At 37.5% G+C, this 21,854-nt stretch overlaps 1 protein-coding gene across 1 annotated transcript in view; it reads right to left on the bottom strand.

The window, feature by feature from the left end:
• Positions 1-21,854, bottom strand: part of COL24A1 (collagen type XXIV alpha 1 chain) — a 369,727-nt gene that overhangs the window by 92,064 nt on the left and 255,809 nt on the right. The window contains exons 34-38 of the mRNA XM_027873950.1: positions 20,169-20,222; positions 18,445-18,498; positions 18,160-18,213; positions 13,805-13,858; positions 13,539-13,646 (exon numbers count right to left, since the gene is read on the bottom strand). Of these exons, the coding sequence (XP_027729751.1) occupies positions 13,539-13,646; positions 13,805-13,858; positions 18,160-18,213; positions 18,445-18,498; positions 20,169-20,222 (324 nt within the window). The remainder of the gene's footprint in view (positions 1-13,538; positions 13,647-13,804; positions 13,859-18,159; positions 18,214-18,444; positions 18,499-20,168; positions 20,223-21,854) is intronic.

The raw sequence follows: 21,854 nt of genomic DNA, 5'->3' as shown, positions 1-21,854 counted from the left end.
AATGTTACTTAGGGTTTAGATCAATCGGTCAACAATCATTTATTAGTGGCTTGCTATGTGCCAGGTGCTCTGTGTGGTAAGTCCATGAGATACAAAGAAAAACAGAGTCCTTGCCTTTAAAAAGTTTACATTCTAATAGGACAGATAAGTTAAGTACAAAGTAGGTACATGGTAACATTAGAAGGGAAGGGGATCAGGAAAGGCTTCATGTAGAAATGTTCCCTTTGAGCAGTCTTAAAGGAAGTCAGGGACTCTGAGAGATTCAGAAGAGTGGTTTCTAGTCAATCAGCAGGCATTCTGCATGTGATTCTGCTATTGGGTTGGGAGAATTTTTTCTTCTTCTTCTTCTCTGAGAGATAATACTTCTGGTTCCAGATTCACTCTAAGACTAGCTCTGGATACATAGGGAAGAAGAGAAAGACTTTGGAAGCTACAGACATATAGAGGAAGCTGACTCAGTATGTCTCTGAGTTCCATTTTACGTCACTGGAGACTTTGGGGAATTTCCTCTTAGGTGAAATCAAAGACTTTCTCCCTTGGTTTGAGCGAAGCTAGTATCATTTCCAGTGGTGAGCTCGATCGCTATTTGTATATATATTCTAATCAACATGATTCCTCCTAATTTTGTTTTTTTATTTGTTCAGATATCTATCTAAAGAGGGGGATTTACTTGCTATTTACTATTTGTGATGGTCTTCCATGTAACTAGCATTTCGCAGGAAGGAGTCAAAATGTTGAGTGAATCCAGATCCACCGTTCTCTCCACTGTACCACCTAGCTTTCAAACAAGAAGTGATAGGAGTCCAAATTAGAAGGAAGACAGATATGAGAGATATTATGGAGGTAGGAACAATAAGACTTGGCAACTAACTGGATAAGAGAGGTGAGGAAGAGGGAAGGTCAAAGACTAAGCTGAGATTGAAAACTTTAGTAACGAGAAAGATGGTGGTATCTTTGACAGAAATAGAGGCATTAGGAAGAAGGAAAGGTTTTGGGGTAAATATAATGAATTATGTTTGGGATATGCTCAGTTGAGATGCTTATATGACATCCAGTTGGAAATGTCCAATACGGAATAGGTAATGCAGGGCTAGAGCTCAAGAGAGAGACTAGAGGTTAGATAAGTAGATCTGGGAATTATTTACATAGAAATGATAACTGAACCCAAGGGAATTTAATGAGATTACTAAGTGAGAGAAGGTATAAAGAGAGAAAAGAAGAGGTCTCAGGGATGGAACCTCAGGTATACTCGGTTAGGGAGTGGGACCTAGATTATAATTCAGAAAAAGAGATTAAGAAGTAGAGACCAGACAGGTAAGAGGGGGAAGTAAGAGAAAGTATTGTCAAGAAAGTGAAGGAAAGAGAGAGTATTTAGGAGAATGGAGTGGTCTGTAGTGTCAAATGCTACAGAGGGATTTGGAAGGATGAAGACTGAGAAGGGGCATCAGATTTAGCAATTAAGAGATCATTCATTGGCAATTGTGGAAAGAGTAGTTTCAGCTGAGTGGCAGAATCAGTAATAAGGCTTTAAGGAGGGGGAAAGAGAATAATTCCCTTTCATTTCTTAAATTCTGTGATTCTGAGAGAGGTATTATAAAGGACATTGTCAATAAAGTAAAATGAAAAAGGGTGGGTTGTTCATCTGGTGAGGGAAACTGAGCCTGCAGGTTCATTGGTTTCTTACAGTTGCAAGAGAAAGTGAAGAAGATTTCCAATAATTTGGGTAGGTCCTCTGTGTCAAATTTATGATAGGACAAGGACAAGAACTGCAGAGAATGAACAGATATGAATTAGGTTTTCTGATCTTTATCACTGGAGGGAAGTGGTCACAGCGATGAGATCACAAATCCATTGAAGAAGTACAAGTTTAGGGTGGGAAGAGAATGTGAAATGAAGAACTGACATTTGGAAACCCTGGTCTGCAGCTTAGGAGAGACATCGTGGTTGGAGATACGTAGGTGGGAGTTAACCATATAGACTTGTTAGTCAAAATGTGTGAGGGGGTGAGATCACTGAGAATGAGAGTGCCCAGAAAGAAAAGAAGACAGAACCTTCGGGGAGGCCTACATTTATGGAGTGATAAGTCAACATATAAATCATGACTTGGGTAAATAAAGTACGTGCTAGTCAGGCTGAAAGTTCTAAAAAAGCAAAAAAGAAATCATTCTCCACTATGTCCATTTTATTGTTTAGAAACCAGGATGGAAATTCCCATTTGTCATTGAAACACTGACAAGCTCCAAAGAGGTCTAGAAAAGAAACCAGTCAGGGTTTACTACTGTGCTTTGTACATAAGAGGCACTCAATAAATAGTTTTTGAATGAATGAACAGATACATGAGGAACTGACTCACATCCTAAACATCTGAGCTTGGCTAGCCAGACCCCCTCTGTAGGCTCTTGAATTAAGGGGACAAATTAGCTAAACTCTCTATCCCTGGAGATTGAACTGAACTTAAAATTTGGAAAGATGGTTGCACTAACTTTAGGATTATCCTTTGTTCCACTGACAAACTTTTTGATAGGATTTTTAATTCTGCTTAAAATAAAACTCTTGGGGATTATGAATATGGGTGTTTTATCCAGGGTGTCCCAAATGTCTTGGTGCAGTTTTTTAGATTTTGTGGCTTAAAAGTGCTCCAAGATGTTTGGGACATTATACATATACACATACATATACATACACATATACATATGCATATACATATATATCAATAGATCAGGGATACAGATATAAATATCTAGATCAGCGCCTTGAACACAGTACTTAAGAAGGGTCTTTTTGAAATAGTAAGAACTCAACAATTGTTTGTCTTCTTGACTTGACTAATCCTCCAAGTAAGAATAACCACTCATTTATATGGCATTTTTAGCTTACAAAGCGCTTTATATCCACGACTTTTGGTCCTTAGAAGAATTCTGCAAAATTGAGGTGTCAATCACACAGCCTGCAGAGCTCATGGCACTTCTGAGAACACCCCAGCCAGATTAAAATGCAAGTGGGAAATATTTAACAAAATAAACAAAAATAAAGTAAAACATAGTCAACATTACGTTTGAAAACTAAGTCAACATGTGGCCCGCCGGGTTCCTTCTGTGTGGAGTGGCCACCGTTTCTATTTGTTTGATGCTGCTGCTGTAAGGAGTGCTTTACCAGTATTATGCCCATTTGAGAAATGAAAAAAAAAAAAAAACCCAAAACTAGGTCTCTGTCCAACATGACACAGCTAGTAAATAGAAGTTTTGAACTCAAACCTTTGACTCTCAGGCTAGCACTCTTTCTACCATACCTCATCTCCTCCCTCACCTCCTTATAATAACAACTCAGATTTATATAACACTCTTTGATATAAAGTGCTATTCACTACATTTGAATGGCAAAATAGCCCCAGATTGGTATACCCTATAGTGGTAGGAAGTGAGAGTATCATTAACTTCATTGTATAGATGAAAAAACTGAGGTTCCAAGTCATTTAAGGTGATACAACTAGTAAGTATTAGAGTTAGGAATCCAACCCCAAAATTATATTCAAAATACGTGAGAATGTTAAAATTTTACATTTTTTCCCAATTGGCATCAGAAATGATGAAGTATCTAGTTTGGTGAAGGTCTGAGGCAAATAGGAAAAAGCCAGAAATGTGTCTATTAAAATTTAAGGTTAAGAGGTTTTAGCGATTCTAAGAATTTCTCATTCTAAATTCTTTCATAGCCATCAGAATATGTCTCATTTGGATCCTTTATGTAGAGATTTTTCTTCTAAATGTATATGTAGGTATGTATGTTTCTTTCTATCTCACTTGATCTATCTATCTATCTATCTATCTATCTATCTATCTATCTATCTATCTATCTATCTATCTATCTATTCCAAATATGTGTTTCAGAGAGATAGTGAAACACAGAGAGACAGAGGCAGAAAGACAGAGGGGTTGGGTGGGGAAGAGCTTTGGTGGTCTGCCAGAGCTAAACTATATAAATCTAGAGATAATTTGCTTTGTTGCTTTGTTTAGTCTTGATTCAATTTTATTCACAGAGCTGGGCTAGTTTGTTTATTTCACGATTGCTCTGTTATTTGAGTTATTCATAAGCAATCTTTGTTCCAAGGTGTTGGTTGGAGACATTTGAATACTTGCAGATTAAAACAGCAGGCTCAAATACTAGCAAAAAATTGGGGGCATTTGGGGGATTGAACAGGTTTTATTAGTAGCCACAGGAACAATTTTATATTTCAAAGCTGGTTAAGTCGTGAGAGTGACACATAACAGATGGTCAGCCTGAGTATTGCACTGATATCCAAGAAACAGTAAAAGATCTAGAAGATGGCAGCTGGAATATTGGGTATATCCTCTAATGTGGGATTTATGGAGGGACTGAACAGAATGAGAAGGTGTGGATGGATGGCCATTGGCAATGGGGAAGGGGGTTCCCACATTGATAAGATCATGGTTCTATCAAAATAACCATAGTAGTAAAATATTAAATAAATATAGCATTGATGGAACACAAATGAGGTAGGTAGGTGGTGCAGTGCTTAGAGCACTGGACCTAGATTTAGGAACTCGTGAACTGAAATCCAGCTTCAAGCCTCACTAGCTCTGTGACCTGGGGCAAATCATTCTATCTGCCTCACTTTCCTCATCTATAAAACGGGGATATCTCACAGAGTAGTTGGGAGGATCAAATAAGGTAGTATTTGTAAAGTGCTTTGCCAACCTTAAAAAGCTATATTAATGCCAGCTTTGACCATTATTCTTGGCAGTGCCCTTGTATAGAATAGATTAGGGATTCTCCGTATCCTGGGAGTTGTGACCCCAACTCCCCAATTTTTATTTGCTTTTGTTCCTCCTTCCTTCAAAAATGCTAAGTGGCCCAGATCTATGTCCATGTTTATGTCTCTAAGCCTGACAGGTAGTGTTGAGTAGTGGACACGAAGAATTGGTGCAAGTCTCTCCTTACCACACACTGGCTGTATGACTCTGGCTCACTTAACTTTTCAGTGTCCCTCATGACTTTCTAAGCATTATAAATTGCAGAAGTTGCTAATATGCATTGGAGTGAAGGTGCTTTATATCCATGAAAAATTATTTACTAATAGCAACATAGTCAAAGGTCTAGGCCTTGAAAATGTCTATATTTTAAATTCAAATTAATTGCTTTCTTAATTTTCTCTGAGAACCTCAAGGTGCTGCTAAACCTGACAGACTCTTGCCTGTGAATATACTCTAGACTGTATTTCACATTGCTCTATTAGAGCAGGACCCAAAACTATGACTTCATTGATATGGGGAATTCTCTGATGAGGAAACTCCCTCTACCAATTCAGGTCAACACCTTCTATGACATTTATAGTTTGCCGATTTGTCTCGGGCAATGAGAAATTAAGTGACTTGCCCAGGGTCACACAGTCAGTATGTATCAAAGGTATGACTTGAACTTACTTTCTATTTACTATGCCACACTTTCCTCCATGATTAAAATTGAGCCAAGACTAAACAAAGCAAATGATCTTTGGATGAACAGACTTTAGTTCAGACCAATTTCAACCAACTTCTGAACCTCAGGGATCAATGATATTATGCCACTCCTCCCAATTTGCCACTTCTTCCCAGTTTAAGACTTTCTTATTTTTAAGATTTTCAAAGGGCAAGAGTCTTGATTTGGGACGTAATGGCGAAATGTCCCTAGCTGATAAAGAAACAGTGTCTCCTTCCCTAGTTTGGGATATCAGTCCCCTTGACATCAAAGCTTCACTTCAAAAATGATTTAATAGAACTAGAAAGAAATAGACCTTGGAGTCAGTACTGATTTTGCCATTAACTGATTGTATAACCTTGTACAGCTCTAAGCCTCAGTTTCCTTGTCTGGAAAATATAGAATCTTTACTAGATGATCTCTACAAGATAACTTCCAACTCTGTTTAGTCGTTTCTCAGTCATGTCCTACTCTTTGTGACCCCACTTTGGGTTTTCTTGGCAAAAATGCTGGAGTGGTCTGCCATTTCTTGCTTAACTCATTTTACAGATGAGGAGGCAAATAGGGTTAAGTGACTTGCCCAGAGTCACACAGCTAGTAAAAGTATCTAAGACCAGATTTGAGTTCAGGAAGATGTCTTCTGACTTCAGACCTGACACTCTATCCTAGCTGCCTAGCTGCCCAGAAGACATATACTTCTATTTAACTTTGGAGTCAACTTGTCTACATATCCTTAGTTCCTAGCTACCACTGCAATAGATTCCTTAGATGTAGATGACATTAAGTCAGGAAGCTGTTTCTCCAATGGGGTATTCAAGTTTCTTTTCTGTTGTAATTGGTCCAGTTTCACGCCTTCCAGATGTTGCCGTACATGTTAATGGAGAAGTCAAATGGGTTGAAAGTGGCAGGCTACAATATTCTCGCTCCTTTTAAGAGAAGGTCTGACTCTGGAACTTCAGACAAACCGGAGAAATCTGATGCTGATGTCACTCTTGAAGTGTTCTTCAGGCCCAAAGGTACACTTCAATCCTCAAGACATGTCAAATGGTGGCCTTCTCTAGTCTGGGGTGGGGTAGTGTGCTTAAGTTTGGAATTTAAAACGTAACAAAGAAGTAAATTGAGGAAGAAAGAAAAAAGAGAAAAGAAGAATAACATCCACTAGCATTTAAAAGGCTCTAAAGTTTGTTCTATAAACTAAAAAACAAACAAACAAATGAATGGTATCATCTCCCTCTTCCTTATCCACAGCACCCTTCCCCAGAATTTAATCAGTTGCCAAATCTTGTTTATTCTTCTCCACAACATTTTTTGCACTCATTATCTTTATTTATACTACTTACACTTTGTTCACTTCTTGCCAGGATTATTGTGGCAGCCTAAAAAGCATCTCTACCCCCATACCCTTTCCTCTCCACACTATCTTTCAAACAGTTGGCAAAACACAGCTCTGAAGGTACAGGAACACCCCTACTCAAGAACCTTCTGGGGTTCCCTATTTTCTTTCTAGGACAAAATATAGGTTTAGCTTGGCATTTATGACTCTCCATAAACTGGCTCCAACCTATTTTTTCAGCCTTATTTCACACTAGTCCCATGTGCGAAATCTACGTTCCCGCTAAACTGGACCTCAACTAGGCACCATGAATTTGCACAGAGTTTCTTTCCCTCGTGCCCTGATGTTTCTTTTGAGAATTTTAAAGTTTGTTAAATGATTTAAATTATATCATGTGATCCTCCCAACAATGATCCTTCCAGGTAGATACTAAAAGTATTAATGTTCCCATTTTATAGATGAGGCAACTGAAACTCAGAGAGGTTAAGAACCATATCCATGCTCATAAAACTAGTGTCAGAGTTGGGATCTGAATCCAAGTCTTCCTTACTATGCACTATATTCTGCTGCCTCCAAGTGTGAGATGTGCTCATTTTTCATCACTACCTTTTAGAATTCTGCTCTTCCTTCAAGGCTCAGCTTAGGAATTGCCTCCTTCAAAAAACCTTCTCTGATCCCTGCATATTTTGTTTCAAATTTTCCTTGAGCATTTTGCCTGGATCCTCCCTTTACACCCATCATATCCTATCTTGTGCATATGTCAAATATCTATGTATAGTTGTGTCTATATCATATTCAACCCCCGCTCACTCCAGTAGAATATAAGCTCTTTGTGGGCAGGGACTGTATCATTTTATTCTGAATGCTTAGCAGGGTGCTTTTCACATAATAGGTGCTTCATAAATGCTTGTTGAATTGAACTGAATTGTGTATTCTTCGCTACAAAGTCTAACTAAGGAAGACCTCAATGGGTGAAGATAATTCCAACTTCAAAAGGCCCGATTAAGCAACAATTCCTTGGCTTATGAAAACTCTTTTGAAAACATGTCATGGTATTTTTATTGGGCTTATGAGCTTAAGGGCATATAAAATTCCAACCAGAATAGCAATCAAAAGAATGAAAGAAACACGTGATTGTCCTGCCCCCCCCCCAAAAAAAGACATTAACATAAGCCAGGCCAGATTCAAGTAAAATTGGGAAATGGGAAAATTTTGTCTTCAGTCTCTCCCTGTCCCCTTTTCTCTACTACACTTCCCTTTTCTCCATTGTTTTTAGAGGTTGTTTCCTTATGCCCTTCTTTCTATGCCTGTTTTCCGAATACCTCATTTCATCTTCCCAGATTGTGTTCTATGAGGATGGTGTCTTGTCTAAACTTTGTATCTTCCCCGGCAATTAGCACAGTGCTTTATGCATAGTAGGTACTGAATCAGTATTTGATGAGGGAATGAGTGGATGGTTCAGACTTTTCATTCCTCCACCCCATTTTCTCATAGCCATGTTAGGTGACTAGAATGAGTCTGATAAATTGTCACCACTGTTGATGGCAACAATGTGCTATTCCTTTCAGAAAAAAAAATAACAATAAAAATTTTAAAAGTTACTTTGGTTGGGACTGAGCCAAATAGAACCAAAGGGGAAGATATTTTACAATGAGAGAACTTCTCATATTATGCTATGCAGTAAGCTGGAACTCATCTTCACAAAAGGCCCAGATACTGGTACTGGGGAGGGTGAATGCCTGGAGGGGGAATGAGTTCACAAGGAAAAAAGGTACAGCATAGGGCCTCATGCCAAAGGCAAAGCAGGGCCTACTCATGTTTGAGGGTGCCCACTGAACAATCAAGTGTCCCTCAGACACACAGGGATTCTTTGAAGAAACATCTATTCTGCCAATCAGACTGTGTTTTACTGTGCTAGTGCTTTTCCTGTGGTCCCATGAAGCTTACTTGGCTCTGAAGAAAGTCCTCATCTTTCTTGAGCTTTCTGAAACATTCAACACTGGTGATCACCCCCTCTTCCTGGAAGCTCTTTCTTCTTTAGGTATTTGTGACATTACTCTGTTCTACTTATCTGGGGGCTCTTTCTCAGTGTCCTTTGCTGGGTCTTCTTCCATGCTCCCCACATAAGTGTACTCCACAGCTCTGTCTTGTGCTAACTTCTTTTCCCTATGTAAACCTTTTCTTTTCATATGCCTTTTCTCTTGGTGAGCTCATCAGCTTCTATTTCTATGCAGATGACTTCAAGGCATCTATTTCCATCCCTGGTCTTTATCCTGAAGACCAATTATACAATACTAACTGCCTACTGAACATTTCCAACCTAGATATAGGATATTTGCAACTAATTGATGTCTTCAACTCAACACTTACAAAATAAAACTTGTTGTCTTCTCTCCTACCCCCCCCCAAAAAGAAAAACCTTTGACCTTTTTTTGACTTTATTACTTTTGTTAAGGATACTACTGTCTCCTAGTCACACAAGTTGGTAATCTTAGAATCATTTTTGACTCCCTCACCTTTCATACCAAAAAGATACCATCTTATCATGAAATCACAAAACTTAGAATTGTAAAGGAACTCAGCAGCCATCTAGATCAATGCGTGCCCCCAAAGAACTTTTGTTACGACTTACCGAAGAAGTGTCTCTGCATGAACACCTCCAAAACTCACATTGCAACTTCCGTTTTTTGGAGTTACCTGATGCATAATAAATTAGTCCCAGCCTCTCATTTTTATGGAATATGTGTCTTTGATTTTTAAGTGGCTTTCTTGTAAGGAATGGATTGTGGGGTTTTGTTCTCATATATAACTTTGCTCTCATTTTATTAGATTATTTAATACATTTACAATTTAAATGATGAGTTAGGCTTATATTTTCCTCTGTTTATGTCTCTAGTAACTATTTTTTGTTTCTGAATTAGAATTTTTTTCTTTTAAGTTAGTACTTTCTCCCTATACATGGTTTTGCTTAATCTACTCTAAGTCAACAAGCTTTCTTTCCTCACCTCAACCTTTCTTCTTCCTATTTGTCAATCCTTTTCCTCATTTGAGAGTTTTACTTAATTTATTGATTTCTTTTTCTTTCTTGATTTTATGTAGTGATCTAAGTTTCCCCTCCTTCCCCTTCTTTTTTCCGTCTCATTTAAGTGGTTAATTCAAAATCCCCTCTCCTTTTCACCCTTTCAAATTCTTCTGTTAGTTTTTTTCTTTTTATGCCCTTTTTTCCCCTAAGAAGGACATCTTAACTTTGTTTTCTTTATGAATTCTTTTTTTCTGTCTATTCTCAACTTTTATTCTTTGATTCATAGCATATATACTTAGAATCAAAGCTTCCAAAGTACCATGCTTGAGTTCTCTCATCTAACCAATATCTGTTATTGCCTTAAAGATGTTATACCTTTACTTCTTTTTTTTTTTAAACATTAAGCATCACTCTTATAAGTACTATTTCACCAGGAAGGCACTGCCCCGTGGTAGAAATACACCAACATTCTAAATTATGGGGTCCAATGCTACTCTTTGCCCTCTCTATTTTTTTTTTCTCATTTGTCACACAATGTCCTCTCCGGCTTCCCTCTTACTCTTTTGGGTGCCGGTTTTCCCTAGGAGGTCCAATTTCCCTTCAGTGGAAGGGTATTGCCCACAGAGGCACAAAACTCTTTTGGAGGAAGTGGTCTCTGTTGCACCAACTCCTAGCAAGAGTCTCAATTTCCTAACATCAGACTGTATCTCCCACCCGTGGAAGTGTTCTTCAGTGGGACTCCATGAGTCCAGATCTCAATGGGTCAAGATATCCTCATTTATTTTCCTTGTTTCAATCCCTCCCCTTTACCACCTCACTCATTCCCCTATACTTCCTCTTTTTGCTGAGAGATTAAAGAAGCTAGTCATCCGTTGTTATTGATGGTGGGCTCAGGGTACGTCACTAATTTACCTCTATCCTGCACTTTTCTTCTCTTTTAAGCATCTTCCCATAGTGCAATTCAAACACAGAAAATACATGATTCACCTGAAGGGCAGGCATAGCCCATGTCATTTCAGGTCTTCTTTTCCACCATTATTTCTCCTGTTGCTTTAAGTTCTACTTTCATCTTGATTCACTTGTGTGCTTTTAGAAAGACATCTCTTAATGGCTGTTGTTTCTTCTTTTTTAAACCCAATGGGTGTATTTCTTTTTCTAGGTTTTTTTTTCTTTTAATAGCCTGTAGACATGGGGCAATTTATGTTGTTACTAGTTATTTCCTTGGTAGTTGTACTTGTTTGCTTTTCTTTATGTTTTTGTTTTTAGTGTTTGCAAGTTAAATAATTTGCTCATTCCTGCCGCTTCGAATGTCTCTTCTTATTGAATGTCTTCCTTTTTTCATTCATGATTAGGCTCATGTTTGCAGGGTATGTCATTTTGGGTGGTGTCTCGAGCTCCTTGGCTTTTCAGAATATATTATTTCATTCCTTTCTGTGGTTTCCAGTGGATGCAGAATGTTGTTGTTCAGTTGTTTTCAGTTACATCCGACTCTCTGTGATCCCTTTTGGGACTTTCTTGGCAAAGATACTGGAGTGGTTTGCCATTTCCTTCTCCAGATCATTTACAGATGAGGAAGCTGAAGCAAATAGGGTTAAATGACTTGCCCAGGGTCACACAGCTAATGTCTGAGGCTGGATTTGAATTCAAGAAGAGGCATCTTCCGGGCTCCAGGCCCAGCCACTCTATCCACTACACCACCTAGTCTTGGGTTATTCAAATTTCCTTTTCTTTGTATTTGAAGAACTTTTTCCTGGTCGCTTGCAAAATTTGTTGTTTGGTCCTTGGAATTGTTTATTGTAGGCACTAATTAAATTGGTAACTGATTATCTAAGGAGGGGGTAGCAAAGAACAAGATGGAGTAAAATGTTCAAAAAGAAGCTTTACTTTTGGTGACTAAGGAGTTAGAACAGGAAAATAATTTTTTTTTAGGAGGGGCAAAACAATGGAGTTGCTTTTAGACACACTAAACTTGATATGGGAATAAGTGGAAAGGTCTAGTGGGCAGGAGGAGGGGTGGTACTGGAGTAAAGGTGAGAAGTCAGCAGAAGATGTAGACCTAGTGATCATCTTTGTAGGAGGAATGGTTGAAACTGTGGGAGGAGATGAGAGAGGGACCTTGGGGAATCCCCACACTTAACAAGTGGGACGAGGAAGAGAAGGTACAACAGATCATGTCTGGGTCAATGGACAGATGTTCAGATTCATAAAACCGTGTATACTATTTTAGAGCTGGGAGGTACTGCCAGAGGAATCCCATCTAACCCACTCATTTTACAGATGAAGAAATGCAGCATTCATACATGGATGGGAAAACATGTGAGTCCACAGAGAAGTACAGAGACTTTCTTCCCATCTTCTGTCTCCAGTTTATCCCCCACAGGAGAATACAGCAGCCAGTGCTTTAATTATTCTTGGCCTCAGTATTAATGGCTTAATTGAAGTTCACAGAGTGTTTCTTATCTTATCCAGGGTCTAGACTACTACTCAAGTGGTATTGTCACTTTAGTGGAAGATTAAAAAAGCTTCATTTTAAAAAGTGAAATAGAAATGTTAATGCGATAAGATTGATATAACTGTAGCTATAAAGATTTTTTGCATTACATGACTGAGATGTGTTCAATGATAGGAATGTGGTAATAGAGGGGTATATATACCTATTCCAAAGGGATAGATCAGAGAGGTAGTAGAGGAACATTGAATATTAACCCAATTTACTCATATGGGAAAATCTATAAGCTGGGAAGGGGGGAGAAGTATGGCAGAGAGTATCTGGGTGAGAATCAATAGAAGATGAAATAGACATAATACTGGGGTGGGAATAACTTAAAGACTACCTAAACAGAAGGAAGAAATATATAGGCACAACAAACTTGGCACAGAGGTAGGCTATAGCTGCCATCTGGGGACTTCAACTCCCTTGACATTTGCTGTCTTTCTCTGTTAAAGGCAGAACAAATTGCTTCGCCTTACTGATATTCTCATTCTATAAAAGGTGGAACAAGGAATAGAACTGATTCTGGCTAATAAGGAGGAGCCTGTAGATGTAGAAATTGTAGAAGCCTTGGGAAAAAGTTACTAGTCTGGCAGGGTATAACATACCTGCATTTCAGCTAAGTATTTTATAAAATCTCTCAAAAAAAAAAACAAAAAACCCTCATGGACAAACGCAGGGATGTGTTCTGTATGGCAGGCATGTGGATTCAGAATGTGTATATTTTTCTCATTCTGTTTGCTCCTTCATCAGTTATTTAAGTCTTCTGATATTTTTCCCCTGAATTTCTCATATTCTGAATTTCTTACTTTAATAAGTTTACATAGGTGGGGCAACGGATAGAGCTCCGGGCCTGAGTTCAAATGAGGCTTTAAACACTTACTAGTTTTGTGACCCTGGGCAAGTCACTTCAACTTGTTTACCTTGGTTTCCTCATCTATAAAATGGGCTGGAAAGAAATGGCAAACCACTCCAGTATCTTTGCCAAGAAAACCCCACATGGGGTCATGAAGAGTCAGACACCACTGAAATGACTGAATAACAACAATAAATGCTATCATGATTTATAATTATTATCAATTATATTGCCCAAAAGGACTAAAAGCAGTGCCATAATCTCTCTCCCTAGTTTCAATTCATTGACTCCACCTGTTTGCTAGACATTAAAGGGGGGCATAAGCTTATTGAGTATTTGGAGAAGAAAGTTAGGCAGTACTCACTGGAGGGCCAAGTGTTCCTGGTCCACCTGAAGGTCCTGTAATTCCTGGTAAACCTGCCTCTCCTTGTTCCCCAGGCTCTCCAGGAGGTCCCTTGTCTCCTATGTGACCCTGAAACATAAAAATAAAAACAAAGAGAGTGGCCAAGAGAAATAACTGTGTTACATTGCATTGCATTATTTATTGTATAGCATATTCCTTTATTCAGGGCACATGATGAAAAGAAATAATATTTTAAATTTTAACTACACCAGAAATATTGTTATCACCTTTGCTCCATCTTTTCCTTGAAGACCGTCTTCTCCAGGAGTTCCTGGTTCACCCTAATTTGTGTGGGAGAAACAGAAACATTAAAAAAAAGTTCCTTACTAATACTGATAAGGAAGGTATTTTAATTAAAAAAAAATTGCCTTTGGACATCCCAGATAGTTGAAGAAAGAATTATGAAACTTTTTTTATTAATTTATTTTGATTTATCAATAATCACTTCCATATGCTTTTGAGTTTAAAATTTTTCTCCCCGTTCCTCCCCACCACCCTCCCCAAGATGGTGCACAATCTGATATAGCCTATATATTTACATTCATGTTAAACATATTTTCACATTAGTGATGTTGTAAGTAAGAATTGAAACCAATAGGAGGAACCATCAGAAAGAGGAAACAAAACTCAACAGAAGAGAAAAAAAATAGCAATTTGACTTCCATAGTTCTTTCTTTGGATGTGAATAGCATTTTCCATCACAAGGCCTCTGGAGATGTCTTAGATCCTTGTATTGCCAAGAAGGGTTAAGTTTATCAATATTAGTCATCACACAACGTGGCTGTTATTGTGTACAATGTTCTCTTGGTTCTGCTCGCTTCACTCAGCATCAGACCATATAAGTCTTTCCAGGTTTTTCTGAAGTCAGCCTGTTCATCATTTCTTATAGCACAATAGTATTCCATCACATTCATATACCACAACTTGCTCAGCCATTCCCCAATCGATGGTCATCCTCACAATTTCCAATTCTTTGCCACCACAAAAAGAGCTGCTATGAATATTTTTGTACATGTAGGTCCTTTTCCCACTTGTGTGATCTTTTTGGGATATAGCCCTAGAAGTGCTATTGCTGGGTCAAAGGGTATGCACATTTTTATAAGCCCTTTGGGAGTAGTTCCATATTGCTCTCCAAAATGGTTGGATCATTTCACAACTCCACCAACAATGCATTAGTGTTCCAATTTTCCCACATCTTCTCCAACATTTATCATTTTCCTGTTTTGTCATGTTGGCCATTCTGATAGGTGTGATGTGGTACCTCAGAGTTGTTTTGATTTGCATTTCTCTAATCAATAGTGATTTAGAGCATTTTTTCATATGACTATAGATGGCTTTAATTTCTTCATCTGAGAACTGTCTGTTCATATCCTTTGACCATTTATCAATTGGGGAATGGCTTGTATTCTTATAAATTTGATTTCATTCTCTACATATTTTAGAAATGAGGCCCTTATCAGAGAGAGTGGTTGTAAAAATTCTTTCCCAATTTTCTACCTTCTTTCTAATCTTACTTGCATTGGCTTTGTTTGTGCAAAAACTTTTCAATTTAATGAAATCAAAAGTATCTATTTTGCTTTTCATGATGTTCTCTATCTCCTGTTTGGTCATGAATTCTTCTGTTCTCCATAGATCTGACAGGTAAACTATTCCTTGCTCTCCCAGTTTGCTTATAGTATCAGCCTTTATATCTAAATCATGAACCCATTTTGACTTTATTTTGGCATATGGTGTGAGATTTTGGTCTATGCTTAGTTTCTGCCATACTCTTTTCCAGTTTTCCCAGCAGTTTTTTTTCAAAGAGTGAGTTTTTATCCCGGAAGTTGGGGTCTTTGGGTTTATGAAATAATAGATCACTATAGTCATTGACTACTGTGTCTTGCATATTTAACCTATTCCATTGATCCACCACTCTATTTCTTAGCCAGTACCAAGCAGTTTTGATGATTGCTGCTTTATAATACAATTTAAGATCTGGAATGGCTAGGCCACCTTTCCCTGCATTTCTTTTCATTAGTTCTCTTGATATTCTGGACCTTTTGTTCTTCCAAATGAATCTCGTTATTATTTTTTCTAACTCTATAAAATAATTTTTTGGTAGTATGAAACTTTTTATCCCCCTTTTTTCCTTCATTTCCATAGCAAACTGACATTATGATAATAATAGTTTAATTTGTTTCCCATGGCTGATGTAGTCTAAAACACAGTTAAATCCTAGTAAGATAACAAACTTTAGTCAATTAAAGGTCATGCAATGTTCATTTTGTAACCCTGGTCCTCAGACAACTGTTCACAGGCTCGCATCATAAAATTATATTTATTCTGCTGTCATCTTCAAGGAGATAATATTTGTAAAGTGTTTAGAGCAGTGCTTGAAACACAGTAAACACTACATAATTGTTATTGTTATTGTGGTTGTTAATATTATTATCAAATGGTTCAATATGTTACATTGTGAATGTTTCTATACTCCATGACTTGAATAACCAGAATATAGATGAAAATTTAAACGCAAAATTCGCTCTTTAAGACAGAGATTTCTCTATAGAACTCACAGAAATGTATATCATAAGACATCCTAGACAGAGATCATAGGATCATGGTATTATAAACTTGGAGCTGTAAGGGATCCTAGTGACCATCAAATCCCTCATTTTACATATGAAGAAACTGAGGTACAGAGAAGTCCTGTGACTTTTTCCAGAGTCACAGAGCTAGCAAGGGTCTGAAAAGGGACTTAAACCCAACTTATCCTGACTCCAAGTTACATATAAAAAAATACAGGTGGATCTTTCCTCCTCTTTCCTGAGCCAATCAAAGGTGAATTCAAACTTATCAATATTTTCTTCCTGGGCTCAAAAATGAAATAAAAAAGGAACAGAGTAAAAAGAGAAAGGTAAGGGGAAGGGAAGAGGCAAGGAAAGAGAAAATAAAATCAAACTTAAAAAATGAGCCAGATTGAATCTGCCTTAACATTGTTTTCCTGCTAAATAGATAAAATGAAAATGAGACATTGGTCAAAAATGCAAAATGGAAATCAACCAAGAAGCATTTATTGGGCACCTACTATGAACCACGTACTATGCCAGGTACTGGAAATACTGAGACAAAAATGGAACAATACCTACCTTCAAGGAGCTCATTACCCTTACGTATTATTGTGTAGTCTGGAAATAGTAACTCTAGAATCTTCTTTAGACAGATCTCTATAGGAGGCTTTGTTACAGTAGGATGATAACATTAATACAAATTGAGTTCACAGTGACCTGAAAAGGATCTACTTTGTATTGAACAGTTCTGACATGTGAGAAAAGGAATGTGTTTTTTGGAAAGTAGTGTTCTAGGAGATATATCTTTAATAGGGAATTAATATTAATAGTTTAGTAAGTTAGTCTAAATTTAGCCTATCTGATCTCAAAAATGAAATAACAAGTTGGATTCCCATTACTGCTGATGTTTTAATGTTGAGCATAAAAGATATTTTGGGTAAGGAATAGAGGATTAAAATGAACTCCTTTTAAAGTACTATAACTAAGCGCTATGAAATGATGAAATTGTCCATAGGATGTACCATTTCTAGCAGTGTCTAAGGTTTTCTAGTGCATTCGTTAGTTAATTAAGCCTCTGATGAACAAGAAAGGAAGGAAACAATGTTTATTAAGCACCTACTATATGCCAGGCATTGTGCTAAACACTTTACTAATATTACCTAATTGGATCCTCACAGAAACTCTGAGGGGTAAGTACTATTATTATCCCCATTTTACAGTTGAGGAAACTGAGTCAGATAGTGATTAAGTTACTTGCCTAAGGTCACACAGCTAGGAAGTTTCTGACTCTGGATTTGATTTTAGGTCTTTTTGACTCCAGGCCAAGTGTTCTATCCAATGCGCCGCCTCTAAGCTCATTCTTTGTTCTTACCAACTTTATATTGTTATAATTTTGTAATTGGACTGGTCAGTAATTTAACTCAACAATATAGAATCACGGTATCATAGATTTTTAGAGCTGAAATGAGCCTTTGTAACTGTTTAGTAGTCCAACTCCCTAATTTTATTCATTCATTCATGCATTCATTCATTCATTCATTCATTCATTCATTTATTTGTCTAGGCAATGGGGTTAAGTGATTTGCCCAGGGTCACACAGCTAGTAAGTGTTATATGTCTGAGGCCGGATTTGAACTCAGGTCCTCCTGAATCCAGGGCCGGTGCTCTATCCACTGCACCACCTAGTTGCCCCTAAACTCCCTAATTTTACAGATGAATAAATAGAAGTAATTTTGTTGGTATATGTGAGTCACTTCTTTTCCTCTAGTATTAGGAAAAATCCCAGAGATTACATAAATTGGTCAATAGAGCTCTAAATGCATGTCTAAAATTCTAAAAGTGGATAAATTATAGCTGGATAGCATTAGCAATGTATAGCATCCTTTTAGAAATTATGAAATACAGCCAGCATTATTCCACAATGAATCAGAGAGATTTATCATGTTTTTTGATTGAAATGGACACGCTGGCAACTTTTACATCTTTAGAACAGACAATCTAGCGCATCAAATGGATTTTTATTATACACTCACTCTTAATCCTGGTTCTCCAGATGCTCCAATGCTGCCTGCTGGGCCAGGGTCTCCCTGAAATGTGGAATAAAAATGGTAAAATACTGAATCATTGAAACAAACACATTCCCTTGTCGTGGTGAGCATGTCATTATGGAGAGAGGTAGAATTCTGAAGCAATTTGCCTCTTCTGTGGGCTGTCCTCCTTCCTCCCCTTTTCTTGAGATTTCTGGTTAAATATTAGCCAGATGTAGCAATTCTTTGGAAATCAATGGATGGTAGAAGCCCTTGATGGATGAAAGTTACCTTTGCACCTGTCTCTCCTTGTAGACCGGGCTCTCCCTCAATGCCTGGAGGTCCCTAAAAGAAGACATTTTGACATATTATTTGCAAAAATAAATATTAACTTCTCTTCAATAACCACCATAATCCATTGACTAAGAGAATATGTGCCTATGAGCTAAAAGATTAAAAAATGCTCATGTATAACATTAGCTTCTGTAAATAATACAGGAGAGAAGTTATGAGAGGCAGTGTCTTCAGAGTGCCTTGAGAGGCAGGATGAAAATATTTCCCTCCTCTCTGAGGTGCCTCTGATTGAGCATATATACCCAAAAGTAATGCCCCAGAAACCTTTAGGCACTGCTAGAATGGCACATCCTATGGACAATTTCATGACTTTTGGTTAAATAAAGGTCAATAAAAATTTCATGTCCTTTTGCTATAGAATTTCTTTAGAGAATCAAGCACTTTCTTTTTGTCTAGCATAAGCATTTATACTTATCCTTAAATAGACATATTTAAGACTCTGCTCTTTCAAGAGGAACTCCAGAAATCAATGTAGATCCTATCTATCTCTTCTCCACCTTATAAAATAGCTTTCAAGAGTTGTTGTAGTCAAAAGATTGATTGGTCTGTGGCTAACTTGATGATAAGCCTCTCTGCATTGAACTAGGGTAGTTTAAAGATGACAGATATCCACAAAGTCTAGCATTGGGCCATACTCAAAGACTTCCTAGCTTGATAAGGATCTGACCAAATTTGCACTTAGGGTCATCTCCAAGTAATCTCTTGAAGCAAAACTTTTGGCGATTTATTGTTCTCAAGAAAAAGTGTAAAAACCACAGTAAAGTGATTTTATTTTGTAGAGGCAACTGGCGGTAAAGTGGATAGAGACCTGAGCCTGGAATCAGGAAGATCTGAGTTCTAATCCAGCCTCTGATTCTGTGTGACTCTGAGCAAGTCATTTAACCTCTGCTTGCCTCAGTTTCCACATATGTAAAATGCAGTCTCTCAGGGTTGTCATGAAGATCATATGAGATAATATTTATAAAAGTGCTTAGTGCACAGTCCTTGGCACATAATAAGTATTATATGAATGCTTATTCCCTTTCTACCCTTCCCTAGTCTTGGAACAAGTATGGCTTATTTTTTTTTTTTTATCAATCTGGCTTATTTTTCAACCTGCCATTACGCCCCTTTAAAGGATATAGAAAACTTAGAAGGGAGACATTGAGTGAAGTCAACTCTCAATCTGTGAAGTGAGTACATCATTAACTTTCTGTTCCATTACTTGCCATAAGAGGAACTTTTGGGGGTCCATACTCGTGATTTCACTGATGCAGAGGAAACTCACTCTATTGATGCACATTGGTTATTGTTATATAATTTGTAGTCTTAAAGAGCTTCCTGGGGGCACTTCATGAGACATGAAGTGATATGCCCAGGGGCACACAGTCAGTATGGATCAAAGGCTGTTCCCTGACTCCAAGACCCATTCTCTATCCACCATACTACAATCCCTCTCAAGAGGTGTTTAGAAGTAGAAAGTTAGCATCATCGAATGAAGCTGTCCTTGTTTTTTTTTTTTCTAGGTGAAGATTTATAAATTTAAATTCTCCCCTTATATAAATGAAACATTTTAAAAATGATTATTATTTTAAAAATATCCAATGTCTGGATTGTAGGTTGTATGCCACATGTTCATTATATTTATTTTTTAATAATTAAGAAAAATAAGTGAAACTTACTTCAGGTCCCATTTCTCCAATAGGACCAGCATCACCTTGTTGTCCCCGTGCCCCCTACATTTAAAAAAATGTAAAAACCTTGATTATCAGATGTTAAAATAGCTTCAATAAATACAGAATATTAACTATGGCATATACCATATGCTAAACCATGGCATTCATCAGTAATGTTATCCTATCCATTGGAATAGTACTAGAAGTCAGGATGACTAGACATTAAATCCCACTTCTGACACTTAGCTGTCTATGTAACCTATTTGGGCCACAGTTTCTGCATCTGTAAAATGGGGATAATAATACATGTACTATAGTAACTACACTCCGAGTTGTTTAGGGGATCAAATGAAGTAATGTATTAATAGCACTTTGTAAACCTCAAAGTTTTATGTAGATATCAGCCATTATTTATTATCTTTATTCTTTCATAGTATTTTTTTAAGACCAATGAGATGTAAATTCTTTCATAATTCAAAGACATATTCCTTTTCACTAATGGTTAATATGCCATTAGCATGAATTTTAGAAAGATCCAAATATGGTCTTCTAAGGAAAAAAAAAACAAGCTATGTTCGATTAGTTATGTTCTGTTTGGTGAACAGTCTTGTCTGGTATAGAAACAAGTTGAATAATTTCTCTGCGCTCATTTTATGGATTTAGTAATATTTATATTGTATAATCACACTAAGATGTAATGAAATGCATACCGGGGCTGTTCTGGCAAACGAAGACTGTACAACTAAGCAGTATTCTTTGAAGTGAATGGACAATGTGAATAATTAGCTTATTGTAGCAACATTAAAATTGCCCACATCAATGGATCTATTTGTCGATGTGGGGGGAGCTATGTGCTCAAGCATTTTAATGGAATTTTTATAGATGAATGAATCCATATTTAGAAACCACAGCATGCTAGGTACTTCCCCAGGGATCTGCAGGGCTACTTATCCTGTTTGCACTTTGCTGGAGTGAGAGAAGCCCCAACAGTAGCCTGTTGCCCCAGGAAATGTTGCCTCATGGGAATTTCCCCAGCTTGTTTGGCAAAGACCATTCCAGAAACATGCTTGTACACACCTTCTTTTTAGGGAAGCTGGGGGTATGAGGATGATCCTGCAACAATCACCATCCTTACATCTACATAGGGCCAGCTACCTAAGCCAAGGATACCCCTGGATGCTCTTGGTGATCTCAATTTGGACTCTTCTCAGAAAAAAAGTAGTTCTTTCAGGTTTCTGCTGCAGATTTGGCATGACTCTTAATGTTTTAATATAAGCATGCTTCCATAATTAAACATTTCTTCATGTGCTTCCCAGAAAGCTCAGGCTCTCTCCCAGTTTGGCAGCGCTCTCCAAATTTCCACAATTAGAACTGGAAATCAAAATGTGTGATCCCATGCCCATTATCTGCCAAGCAATGGTTTGCTAACTGGGCACCTGACTTTAAAACTTGAATGGTCACTTTTGGATTCCCAGGCTCTAACATGGGCTTTGTATCATGAGATGCTGTCGGGCCATTCGAAAACTTAGAACTTTATAAAGTAACAAATATTTCCTCGTTCAAAGAATCAGAACCTGCCTCCCTAGTTGCCTTAGTTCCAGTGATACATTTTTTTAAACTTAAGTTTAATTTGATTTTTTAATTAAAAATTTAAATTAAATTTAATTTTAAAATTTAAATTAAATTTAATTT

The sequence above is a fragment of the Vombatus ursinus genome, unplaced genomic scaffold (assembly GCF_900497805.2).
Source record: "Vombatus ursinus unplaced genomic scaffold, bare-nosed wombat genome assembly UNPS02014803.1, whole genome shotgun sequence".
NCBI classification, from domain to species: domain Eukaryota; kingdom Metazoa; phylum Chordata; class Mammalia; order Diprotodontia; family Vombatidae; genus Vombatus; species Vombatus ursinus.
The sequence above is the reverse complement of the archived record's forward strand: the minus strand, read 5'-3'. Positions and strand labels throughout refer to the sequence as shown.